Source organism: Echiichthys vipera (genome assembly GCF_963691815.1).
Source record: "Echiichthys vipera genome assembly, chromosome: 10".
Classification (NCBI taxonomy): domain Eukaryota; kingdom Metazoa; phylum Chordata; class Actinopteri; order Perciformes; family Trachinidae; genus Echiichthys; species Echiichthys vipera.
The window spans coordinates 29379894-29393051 of NC_139835.1; the positions used below are offsets into that span (position 1 = coordinate 29379894).

Sequence of the window (13158 nt, forward strand, 5' to 3'; positions counted from 1 at the left end):
TCCCAGAGCCAGCAAATATTACAGAACATGCAAAGTCCATCAATGTAACCCAGGGCGACCCGGCCAGGCTTGAATGCAGATTTTCAGGCACCAAACCGCTCAAGTCCAGATGGATGAAGGCGGGAAAGGACCTGAGCTCAGGCCGGAGATACAAAATACAGAGCACAGACACCAGCTCTGTGCTCAAGATTGTTAAAACAGAGCATAGCGATGCCGGTGAATACACCTTTGAGGTTTCAAACAAAGCTGGGGGCAGTACTTGTGAGGCAGCAGTTACTGTCTTAGGTTAGTTTATCCCTTAATTTGATGTCTTTTATGATATTTTATTATCTGTTTTATTTGTACAACCAATTCAACATTGTTCTTTTTAATTTGTACAAAATAGATCAGATTATTAAACCGTCTTTTACAAGAAAACTAAACAAGACAGAAGGTATCAAAGGATCATTTGCTCATCTGGAGTGCCATTTATCCGGCTCCCTGCCGATGACGATACAGTGGTACAAAGATGAGAAAGAGATCCAGTCTGATGAGAAACACAAATGCACATTCTTTGATAATGTTGCTTTTCTGGAAATCTCTAATCTTGACAGTAAAGATAGCGGCAGCTATACCTGCATCGCTAACAACAAAGCAGGAACTGTCCAGTGCTCTGGGATCTTGTCTGTTAAAGGTTAGAACTCATCACGCACTCTCAGTACTTACTTGCAGTTTAAGGCATATTTACATTGTCTTTGTTATTACTTTGTTATAAAACAATTGTTGGGTTTTGTCCACCAACAGAACCACCATGCATTCTTGAGAAGCCTGAATCCATGAATGTTTTGCCTGGCTCAAAGGTTAAGTTTAATGTTCGTGTCTCTGGCACGCCACCTCTGACCGTCAAATGGTTTAAAAACAAGAAAGAAATCGTATCCAGTGCCGACTGCTCTGTGGTCAAAGACAACACAACAAGCTCACTGGAGCTCTTCTTTGCCAAGACCTCTGATTCTGGAGACTATGTCTGTGAAATACAGAACGATGTTGGCTCCACTTCATGTCAGGCAACACTCTTTGTAAAAGGTTAATATTGTTCTCTCACCTTTATGCTCTTCTTCACTTTGTAGTGAACCCCGTACTTAAGGAACTTCTCTATGTATTTTTTTCAGAACCTCCCTTTTTCATTGAAAAACCTGAAGGTGTATCAGTAGTGAGAATGGGAGACAGTATTGGGTTTGAGTGCAAAATTGCTGGTACTCCAGAGATCTCTGTGCGTTGGTTCAGAGATGGAGCTGAGATTCACCAAACGGCCACACGCAAGATGTTGTTTATGAACTCTGTAGCCACCCTAGAGATTTGTCAAGTTAGTGAAAATGACAGCGGGAAATACTTCTGTGAAGCCTGCAACGAAGCAGGCACAGAGAGTTGCACTGTTGAGCTAGAAGTGAAAGGTTGGTTTCCTTTGCACGTTTACGTCTCAGTGTTTCAGTTAAAGTGGAGAACAAGTTATATATTATATCTCTATTACGAACCAAAGGTTGCTTTAGCTTTATTTGCTTTGTTATTTCAGAGCCTCCTTTGTTTGCTGAAGAGCTGACGTCTCTTGAAGTTGTTAAAGGTTCAACAGCAGAATTTGCTTGCAAAGTGGCAGGAAGTGCCCCATTTAAGGTCACATGGTTCAAAGATAAAAAGCCAATCAAGTCCAGCCAAAAGTATATTATCGTTGATAGCGAAAATGTGAGCTTGAAAATCCAGGACTGTAAAGTGGAAGATGTTGGTACTTATCAGTGCGTTGTAGCCAATGAGGTTGGAAGCTGTACTGGCTTTGCAGCTTTATTCCTGAAAGGTTGGTTTTACTCATGTCTGTACATTACACTAATATACATTTGGCATACAGCACTGTACACTTTCTGGTATTACAATGATATCTTTTCTTTGCATTAGTCCCTCCAACATTTGTTAAGAAGATAAATAATGTCTCCACTATTCTGGGAGACGTAGTGGTCTTGCGCTGCACCGTGGAAGGTTCTCTTCCTCTCTGTGTACAATGGCAAAAAGACGAGAACTGGATCCCAGAGGATCCAAAGATTCAGAGAACATTTGAGAACAACGAGGCCACTCTCAGGATTCCTGCCTGTGAGGCAACTCACAGTGGGAAATACACCTGCCAGGTCGTAAACGAGGCCGGGCAGGACAAATGCTTTGCTACCCTCGTAGTGCAAGGTACTTTTTCTACATGCTAGATCCTTCTGTTCCACATTACAGGTAGCGCTAATGGTAACAACAAGTGCACTCATCTCTTTTTCTTGATGTTGTAGAACCCCCTACGATCCAAGAGAAGCCAGAGGTAGTCAAAGTGACTTGTGGAGATCCTGTTAGTCTTGAGTGCAGGGTAGCTGGAACTCCTCAGATCAGGGTGAAATGGTCTAAAAATGGCAAAGATCTCCAGTCAAGCAAAAGCCATCATCTCTACTACGAGAACAACCTCAGCAGTCTTAACATACAGTCCTCTCAGATGGAAGACAGCGGAGAGTATCTCTTTGAAGCCACCAACTCTGTTGGGACTTGTAACTGTAAAGTCACCCTGGTTGTTTTAGGTGTGTAACATACTCTTCAACACTTGTTAGAACAAATATTTTGAGCTGTAGAATAGTTTTTTTCTTTGACTCTAATTACCTTTGTATATCACTTTAAACAGAAGATGTAATTCCTCCGACGTTCATTAAGAAATTGACACACATTCAAGCAAATATGGGTTCTGTGGTTATCATGGAGTGCAGAGTGGCCGGATCTCTTCCAATATCAGTTGAATGGAGCAAAGGGAAAGAAAAGATCACCAAGAGCTCCAAATACGAACTCCTGCACACTCAAAATGCTGTTTCACTGGAGTTCAAAATGAGTGAGAGTACCGATACAGGAGAATATTCCTGTAAAGTTACCAACGAAGCAGGAAGCTGTGTGTGCAGTGGAATCCTTACAGCTAAAGGTTAGCATTGAAAGGTCAACTTTATACCATTTTCCACTCAAAGGCTGTTAGTCATGTGTGGTAATCCTTTTTCTGTGTGGGTTTTAGTGCCACCAAGATTCGTTGCTGAGCCTGAGTCTCAGGCTGTAATTCCAAAGACTACTGTACTCTTCAGAAGTGTCTTTGAAGGAACACCTCCATTTATGGTGAAATGGTTCAAGGATGACATCGAACTCATCACAGGGCCATCTTGTACGATCAGACTGGAGAAATATTCTTCCTCTGTAGAGCTCTGCTCCGTTGGGACTCTGCAATGTGGATTTTACTCTTGCCAAGTTAGCAACGAAGCAGGCGCAGTGAAATGTGCAGCAGAGTTATTGGTGAAAGGTTGGACTCTTCTTTTTTTGTCCACCATCATCATCACCACTCAATTAACTCCATCTTTATTCTCCTTTTTCACGTCTCCTCTGTCTTCATTCTCTCCATCTATTCACGTTTCCATTTCTTTTCTTCCCAGGAGTAACTATGTTGTCTTCAGAGAAATCTGTCACCATCTTCCATACGTAACATTGATTCAAGGGTTACTTTATTCTGATGATAGTAACTTGATCTTTCTTGACTTTGCAGAACCCCCTCAGTTTGTCCTCAAACTTCCTCCCACTACCTTTGTGAAGCAGTGCGAGGGACACCGTTTCGAATGCAAGGCCACCGCTTCACCCTCACTGAATATGTGTTGGTACAAAAATGACCAAAAGATAACTGACGGAGACAACTATAAGATACTGTTTGTTGACTCAACTGCGTACCTCCAACTGCGCACCACAAGGTTTGGGGATAATGGAGTCTACACCTGTGAGGCTCATAATGATGCTGGCAGTGCAAGCTGCAGCACCGTTCTCACAGTTCAAGGTCAGCTATCGAATGGATATCTTTGCTACACCTGGTTGTTTTGTGGATTTTGTCCCCACTGAGTTTGTGTAGCATGAAAAAGACCGAATGAAAATCCCCTATGATGCAGATGTTGATATGATGTCTTGAGTTTTACCTTTCCATTGTTTTTGGAACCCTGTCTGAAAACGTCCGCATGGAATCGAAAAAGCCGCATCTTCTTTCTGTGGAAAATCTGTTTTTCTTCCCTCCGGCGTGTCCGATAGCATGAGACTGTCCCGTCTTTTTTGAAAGCGATGTAATGTCCCGTTATTCTTCCTGGAATGACCTTATGTATACCCTATACTCTACAGTATACCCTTGACTTGCGTTTTCTATGTTCATTTCCCTCGTTTCCAGTTCTCTCACTAATGGTCGTTCTGTCAGCGTCTGGATCGAATCCTCTAGCATGAACTGAACTTTAGCATGACCCTCAACAAGAATTTCTTTCGCACGGAACTGCAAGACTGATTTTTTTTTGCCTTTTTTATAATCTATCTTTGATATATTTTCCAGAGTCCCCGTCCTTTATTAAAACTCCAAGTCCAGTAGAGGGCATTAAGGGGAGAGATGTCAGCCTCCATTGTGAGATGTATGGCACTCCACCTTTCCAGGTTAACTGGTACAAAGACAAAAGACCACTGAAGGAGAGCAGGAAATATAAGATGGTCAATGAGGGCAGCTCTGCCACACTCCACATTATGAAACTGGAGCAAGAAGACGCTGGACTTTATGAGTGCAAGGTGTCAAACAATGTAGGAAGTGGAAGTTGTCGCACTACCATTAGCCTAAAAGGTTAGTACAGAATGAACGGGCATATCCTGGAAGCTTAGTCTTAGTGCAATTTCCTCCCCTCACCTTTGATCTTTCCATCACTATCTAGAACAACCAGCGTTTGTCAAGAAACTGGTCGACCAGTCGGTGACAGTCGGTCAGCAGCTGACTCTGACTGCTCCAGTCAAAGGCTCTGAGCCTTTGACTGTGTCCTGGGTTCAGGACAAGGATCACATTCTCAGAGACGGTGACAACAGAAAGATCACCTTTGAGAATAATGTGGTCACCCTTGTTGTGCCCAAGGCTGACTCGACCACAGCTGGTAAATACACTTGCCAGCTGAGGAATGACTCTGGAGTCATGGAGTCTGTCTCCCAAGTGACCGTTCTAGGTTTGTAGAACTCCAGACTTCATTGCAATACTACCAGTGGCAGTGTAAGTATTTGTTTAGCGTATTAACTTCTTCCCTAATTTCTAGAACCTGCTGCTATTGTGGATAGCCCAGAGTCCTTGAATGTGAAGACAGGAGAAAACACAGCTCTTGAAGTCACAGTATCTGGCTCACCAGAACTGAAAATTAAGTGGTTCAAGGATAACAAAGCACTCTCTGCTGGTGCAAAGTATCAGATGTCTTTCACAAAGAAGATGGCCACCCTGAAGATCCGGTCTGCTGATAAAGCAGATGCTGGAGAATACAGGCTAGAGGTTACAAACCATGTCGGTACAGCCTCTTGCAAAACTAAGCTCTCTGTCTCAGGTTTGTGGCCATTGTATACATGCCTTTCACAAACTATCGATCCTTGATCCTTTTCATTAGGAGTTAGCTTCAAAATGTTTATTATTTGTTGTTTTTTCGACAACAGATAAGTTGATTCCACCGAGTTTCATAAGGAAGCTGAGGGACACCCACCTTGTTGTGGGTAAGCCTGCAGAGATGGAGTGTAAGGTCACTGGCTCTGCTCCTTTAACAACTTCCTGGTTCCACAACGGCCAGGAGATCAAGAGCAGCCCAAACTATGACATAAGCTGCACTGATAATAACTGCAAACTGAGAGTGCCAACAATCAAGATGTCCGATTCTGGCAAATACACATGTAAAGCTGTAAATGCTGCAGGAGCCAGTGAGACGAGTGCTTCAATGAACGTGACAGGTCAGTAGACGCAAATTAAGTCAAGAACAGAACATCTCCAGGATGTTTTCCCCAGCACGGGATCAGGCTCATTAAAGGAAATGAATCATTATCTTACAACATATCTTTTTATTTATTTGAAACCAGAACCTCCATCTTTTGTGGAAGCACCTGAAGCAAAGGAATCATTGCCCGGCAAAAACGTGTCTTTCTCAGCTAAAGTGCAAGGCAGCGCCCCCCTGAAGGTCAAATGGTTCAGGGGAGCCAAGGAAATGCAGCACGGAAGGGGCTGCGAGATCACCCTGAAGGACAATGTTGCCACTTTGGTGCTTAACAGGATTGAAAAGTCCCATGCAGGAGAGTACACCTGCCAGATCATTAATGATGCAGGGAAGGAAAGCTGCCCTGTTAACCTGTTTGTGCAAGGTTTGTTAGCATGATAGATATCTTTTTTAACCGTCTGTACACTCCTAAAGGTGAATTTAATCTAACTGATCTTGGGATTACCTCTCTCAGAACCAGTCCACTTTGTGAAGAAGCTGAGGGATATTTCCTCTGAAAAGGGGAAGCCTCTGAGACTTGAGGTCACATTCGCTGGAACCCCCAGAGTAAATGTGATCTGGAAGAAGGATGGTAATCTCATCTGGGCCTCATACGAATACAATGTGATCACCACAGACACCTCCTGCATCCTGGAGGTTCTTAATTCTGACAGGACGGAGGCGGCCGGTAGATACTCTTGTGAAGTAGACAACGGAGCCGGAAGTGACAGATGCGAAGCACATGTTTCAGTTCTAGGTAAAATTATCAACCTGCATGTTATTGTTTCATTTGTAATACTTCACGATCATTCATTTAGTCAGTCATTCATGAATTCATTCTTTCATTTGGTCATCCACAACTCAACATCTGTAGTTATACTAAATCATCATCATCATCATCTTTCACTTTAGAACGACCGTACTTTGTTGAAAAGATGGAGCCAATGGAGGTAACTGTGGGCGACGCGGTTACCCTGAAATGCCGTATTTCAGGAACTCCTGAAATCTCCGTAGCTTGGTTTAAAGCTGACGGAAAGCTGCGCAAGTCCAACCTTTGCTCAATGGACTTTGCAAATGGTGTTGCCACATTGAAACTGACCAAAACAACCAAGTACGATCACGGGGAGTACTTCTGCAAGGCAGAGAACCGGGTCGGTTCAGCCTCCGCCAGCTGTAATGTGGTGGTGAAAGGTGATGCTTGTTTTCCATACTTGTTTTTCTATGTTAATGAATCCTGCTGTGATTGTGCATCGTTTCAAAGATGTATTCTGACTTGCTTAGTGACAATGAAACCTCACTGAGTTTCTTTTATGATACAAGAAGTCTCCTAAAGATTTTCTCTGGTGATAAAACGTGAAAAAATACTACTGTAGCTCACTCTTAATCGTTCTCTGAATGTTTTGATACAAGTTACATTTCATCCATAATGGCAGAATTAACTTTAACATAGAGACAAATGCATGGCTACATAACAATGGACGCATTTCTAACATCACCATTGCTTCTCCCAGAACCTGCTCACTTTATCAAGAAGCTGGAGGACACCACCTTTATGGTGGGTCAGAAACTGAAACTAGTCTGCACGTACACCGGAAGCCAGAGGGTCTACGTCACGTGGAAGAAGGACGGCAAGCTGATTTGGGCCTCTTATCAGTATAATGTTAAAACTACCGATTCAGTCTGTATTCTGGACGTCCTCAACAGCGACAGGCCCGAGGCAGCTGGAACATACACTTGCGAAATTTCCAACGGAGCAGGAACCGACGTCTGCCACGCTCGTGTCAGCCTAGGTAAAGTCACAAACTCACAACACACCATTTTGCTTGAATTGCTACTAACAGATGCCTTCTAATGTTGTCCAGAAGGACACATTATGCTGTGGTAATCATCTAGGACTAAAAATATACCTTAGTTTGTACTACTTCCTGCAAGCTAGCATAACATAATCTTCATGCAACTAACCCAACCATTACTTCTCTCAGAACCACCTCAATTCGTGAAAAAGCTGGAAGACACTTATTTCAGACTCCGTGATCCTTTGGCACTCAAGTGCATGTACTACGGAAGCCAGAGAATGAGCGTGACCTGGAAGAAGGACGGCAAACCAATTTGGGCATCGTACAAGTACAACGTCAAGACCACCAACGACACCTGCATCTTGGAAGTCCTCAACAATGACAGAGAAGAGGCCGTTGGCAAATACACATGTGAAATTTCTAACGCTGAAGGAACCGATATCTGCCATGCTAATGTCAAACTAGGTAAACCACCTCAGCACCTCACCTCATCACAGGGCTTTTCATATGCACTTTGATAGGGTATCGTGTAACCAGCTTGCTTAAATACCACTGCTCATATGAACTAACACCCCCATTGCTAATTGATTTTTTAGAACCAGTTCGCTTTGTGAGAAAACTGAGAAACACCTTCTATAAAATTGGCCACCCTTTGACGTTGGAGTGCACATTCACCGGCAGCCAGAGGATTCATGTCAGCTGGATGAAGGATGGCAAACCCATCTGGGCATCGTACAAATATAACGTTAAAACTACCAACTTCTCCAGCACCCTGGAGGTTCTCAACAGTGACCGCCGGGAAGCCGTCGGGAAATACTCATGCGAGATTTCCAATTCAGAGGGCACTGAAATCTGCCATGCTATGGTTAAGATAGGTAAAGCAGCTAAGAAATGCAACTCATGACCAGCATTTTTGTTGTTTACAGTTCATTTGAACTTTCGAAATGTCAAAAAATCTTAAATTCTCGCAAATCGCAGACCAAAGATTTCACATAAAGATGCATTCGCTTTCTGTAACATAAATAATGCAACTAACATCACCATTGCTTCCTGTAGAACCTGTGCACTTCCTAAAAGAGCTGGAAGACGCCACTTTCAGACTTGGCCATCCCCTGTCGCTGTATTGCGCTTACAGTGCCAGTCCCAGGGTCCATGTGAGCTGGACAAAGGATGGCAAACCTATCTGGGCCTCGTACAAGTACAACGTCAAAACCACAGATAATTCCTGCATCTTGGAGGTTCTCAACAGTGACCGGATAGAAGCAGCAGGGAGATACTCCTGCGAAATTTCAAACTCTGAGAACAAGGCAATCTGCTACGCACAGGTCAAACTAGGTAACACATCATGGTTCATAGTGAGGGCTCATTCTTTTCATGGGTTTAATGGGAATTTATCGCTATTGGTAATGCATAAAGGAACAATCTCGTCTTTGAATGTTATATTCTATAAAACACCAATAAATTAGTCTTAAATAGCTAAAAACAGAATACAATGAGCCTTATTTGTAGTTCACAGTTTTAGGATACTTGCTTACTAAGTTATAGGCAACTAACAGCTGACGTCCTTACCTCTCCTAGAACCTGTGCGCTTTGTGACAAAGTTGGAGGATATGACATTTAGGGTTGGCCAGCCTCTGAGGCTCCAGGTCACCTACACGGGCAGCCAGCACGTGTATGTGAGCTGGACAAAAGATGGCAAACCAATCTGGGCTTCGTACAAGTACAACGTCAAGACTACAGACAACTCCTGTGTCTTGGAGGTTCTCAACAGTGACAGAGAAGAGGCTGCTGGGAGATATTCCTGTGAAATATCCAATGCGAGTAGCTCAGCTATCTGTCACGCTCATGTCAGACTAGGTAACTGCCATCTAACATACTCACTCACTGATTTGCTAGCAGTTTAGGCTACTTGATATCACTAACAGCGATATTGCTTCTCCCAGAACCTGTGCGCTTTGTGAAAAAGCTCGACGACACATCATACCGCTTGGGCGATCCGTTGAGTCTGATGTGCACGTACACCGGCAGTCAGCGAGTACATGTGAGCTGGATGAAGGACGGCAAGCCAATCTGGGCTTCGTACAAATACAACATCAAGACGATCGATTCCTCGTGCGTTTTAGAAGTCCTCAATAGTGACAGACAAGAAGCAGCTGGGCTCTATTGTTGTCAAGTCTCTAATGCAGAAGGTTCTGCCATCTGTGACGCTTATGTCACTTGTAAGACCTCTAAGAAAGGTATAACATGACTCACTCTCACATCTCCATCACTAATGCATAGCCATAGAGAGCAGAGTCTCGTCCTACTCCCAGACTAGCTTCAGTTTCGCTGGTTTTCGGTCTACAATTTATAAAGAAGGCGTCTTCCATCTGCCTTTCTGAAAAGCTGGGGCTGAATGTAGTCCAACACGGAAAACTTAATATGCAGTGCATGCAGTTTTGATTATACTGCATTGGTGTCTGCGGATCGAATTTGTCCACCAAGTCAAGTCTGCATATATACATTTTGGGCTGCATTTTCAGCGGTAATAAAATTGAATCATGCAGACCCTTGGAGCTGTGTGAATGCAGAGAGTAAGATAAATGGTTACTCGAGGGTCTTTGCCGATCTTGGCCTGAAGGCGGCGACCCAGATTTGCAATATCCCAGGTTCACGTCTGACGTCTTTTGGATAATTTACATTTTTGTTTCCAACTGGGCTGCAAAAATTGGCTAAAAGTGGAACAAATCATTTGTTTTCTTTGCTTAGGACTCGTGGTTTTTGTCAGGTAACAAATAGATTTAATAAAACAGTCATCATGTTTCCAGAGAGACGAATGGAAGAAACCTTCTATGACTTACACGTTGTGCCACTGCGGCTTGTGGAACATTAGCTGGCCCGGGACTACGATGGGACTCCGACTCTCTTAACTCTATACTACATTTTAAATAAAAATCAAGCTAATTGAACTTCATCAGTGAAATATAATAAAGCATTCATGTTTGCTTTTGCTTGCTTACCATCACCTTCGCATCTAACAACCATCACTGCTTCTCACAGAACCTGCCCGCTTCATCAGGAAGCTGGAAAACACCACGTTCAAAGTCGGCGGACCGCTGACACTTAGAGTTGCATTCACTGGTAGCCAAAGAGTGAATGTGAGCTGGAAGAAAGATGGGGGACCAATCTGGGCCTCTTATCAGTACAATGTCAAGACCACAGACTGCAGCTGCGTGTTGGAAGTCCTCAACAGTGACCGAGAAGAGGCTCGTGGAAGATACACTTGTGAAATTTCCAACACTGAAGGCTCTGATATCTGCCATGCTCATGTCAAATTAGGTAACACTAACCAACAACACACTGCTTGTAGTTCTTTCCATTTTATGCATGAAGCGAATAATTCCCAGAGGTAACTACTAATGCCACTCACATAGACTTTCAAATGCCGTAAGCTTTCTTGCATTCATGTACAGGTAAATCTCCTTCCATTCACATAGCCTCTTCTTCTACGCATGAGAACATCCGCGGATTCCTTCGGATTCGCGTTTTTCGTCCTCTGCATGTAAAGATCAGAGGTTTCTATGACTGATTCCGACATTGCTTCTCTCAGAACCCGTGCGGTTTGTCAAGAAACTGGAGGACGTCTGCCACAAGCTGGGTAAACCTTTGAGGCTGGAGTGCACTTACACTGGCAGCCAGAGGGTTAATGTGACATGGAAGAAGGACGACAAGTTGATCTGGGCTTCTTACCAGTACAACGTCAAAACCACCGGCTCCTCCTGCGTTCTGGAGGTCCTCAACAGCGACGGAGCCGCATCTGCGGGAAAATACACGTGCGAAATTTCCAATGCCGAAGGAACTGACACCTGTCATGCTCATGTTAAAATAGGTAACATATTATCACATCCATCGCATCTCAGCAACCCCCGTGTGGTTTCAGTTACTAACACTAACGTCTGGTGTAGTTATCGTTTCCTGTGGTCCTGTGCTCGTTGGTAACAAGAAGGAACATCCGAACAGTCCTGGGTTACATTGTTGTTGTGTTTAGGGTTGGCTGGTCCTGTGTTTGTTAGGTTTGGAAAAAAAGACTATCATGTGTTGGAGGTCCTTGAGAGCATGTTTCATGTGTTGATACGGTCGGGTCAAATAAATATTTGCTTGCTCGGAAAAGGGATTCATGGACAGAAGTATTTGGAATAGGGCTGATATTTGACAGTGTTTGTTTGCATTTGTGTTGCAGGTTGTTTCTATGTCGTCATACGTGTTGTGGCTCTCTGTTTTCCCTATTGCAATGATAAAGGCCCGGTGGCCTGGCAAACGATACGTTGATTTGAATTTCGGAACATTCTCCAATGTCACATGGCCTGATTTCCTTCACTTTCTCCCCCACCAACAGAGCGCAAAGTTCCTCCAAACTTCACCAAGAAGCCCTCTGAGTCCATGATGGATTCCGCGGGTAAGACGGTCAAGATGGAGGGTCGGTTGTCTGGCTCCCAGCCACTGACCATCACCTGGTATAAGGACGACAATGAAATATACGGCTCTGACAAATACGATGTCAGCTTCCAGAACAACATGGCCGTACTGTGTGTCAAAGACTCTACCAGCTCTGACGGCGGTGTTTACACCTGCACGGCATCCAACGATGCTGGCAAAGCCTCTTGTCGGGTGTCTCTTACTATCTCAGGTATGAGTGTGTTTATCTTCATTAATTGACGTTTTATATTTGAAACTGATCATGTTGGGGCTTTATGTTTTGTAGCGTGTTCCTCTGAAAGTTAAAGCATCTTCAGGTAAAACATTTCCCCGGTAAACCCAAGAAGTAAACCCCAAATAAATCCACCCCAAATAAATGTTCTCTGCAACATCAGGAACTGAGAACAGTGTGATAACACAAGCAACCCATGCTACATCTTTATTCAGCCAATACAAATGCAGCAAATGGTTTTATTTAGTAGTACCCGATCACACCAGAAGGTTTCAGGGTAAAATTCCAGCTACCCGTCCTTTTAAAATAGGCGGTGCTAGAAGCTTGGTGGCTTGGTGTCAACTAGTGGGCTGGTTGATGAGTTACTTTGGCTGGAAAGCTAACTGGTACTAGCTAACTTGTTGGGCGCCACCATAAAATATGCTTCTGATAGCCAGCCAAAATAGTTCTTTAAGCTAGCTAGCCTATGACATTATTATTAGCTCGTCTCGCATTGCCAGGCTATACTTCAGTGCTGGAATTAAGTTTAAATATATGTATTTATTTAAACTTATCACAATCATCTTGGGCAGTGCTAAGTTGACGATGCAAAACAGATAGTGGAGGGCCTTATCAGGCTTTACCACAGCACTGTACACCCGGTAAGCCAGAATACCAATTAGATAACTACAATTTAGGGAGAGACCAAGCTTGGTCGCTTCTTGGACAGTGACTGGCCCTCACTGTCACTGGCAGACATTTTCTCCATTGGGTGTTTGTTCCCAAGATGGCCAGGAAGTTTGGAATTGACCATTTAAGATTTTTAGATGTAATCAAATGTTGTCTTTAATCAGACTTTGTCTCAGAGCTAGATAACGGA

At 43.6% G+C, this 13158-nt stretch overlaps 1 protein-coding gene across 26 annotated transcripts in view; it reads left to right on the plus strand.

Moving 5' to 3' along the window:
* ttn.1 (titin, tandem duplicate 1) overlaps positions 1-13158 on the plus strand; it is a 188754-nt gene that overhangs the window by 44240 nt on the left and 131356 nt on the right. For 17 of the 26 annotated variants that reach the window (XM_083921679.1, XM_083921699.1, XM_083921701.1 and 14 more), the window contains 19 exons: positions 7-285; positions 386-673; positions 784-1062; positions 1149-1430; positions 1550-1825; positions 1924-2202; positions 2298-2576; positions 2678-2965; positions 3053-3331; positions 3572-3853; positions 4388-4666; positions 4755-5036; positions 5124-5402; positions 5509-5796; positions 5923-6201; positions 6292-6573; positions 6729-7007; positions 7328-7606; positions 11988-12278. In XM_083921679.1, the coding sequence (XP_083777805.1) occupies positions 7-285; positions 386-673; positions 784-1062; positions 1149-1430; positions 1550-1825; positions 1924-2202; positions 2298-2576; positions 2678-2965; positions 3053-3331; positions 3572-3853; positions 4388-4666; positions 4755-5036; positions 5124-5402; positions 5509-5796; positions 5923-6201; positions 6292-6573; positions 6729-7007; positions 7328-7606; positions 11988-12278 (5349 nt within the window). Of the gene's footprint in view, positions 1-6; positions 286-385; positions 674-783; positions 1063-1148; positions 1431-1549; positions 1826-1923; positions 2203-2297; positions 2577-2677; positions 2966-3052; positions 3332-3571; positions 3854-4387; positions 4667-4754; positions 5037-5123; positions 5403-5508; positions 5797-5922; positions 6202-6291; positions 6574-6728; positions 7008-7327; positions 7607-8029; positions 8078-11987; positions 12279-13158 lie in introns of those variants that run through there. The other 9 variants (XM_083921689.1, XM_083921697.1, XM_083921692.1 and 6 more) reach the window with 4 other exon arrangements.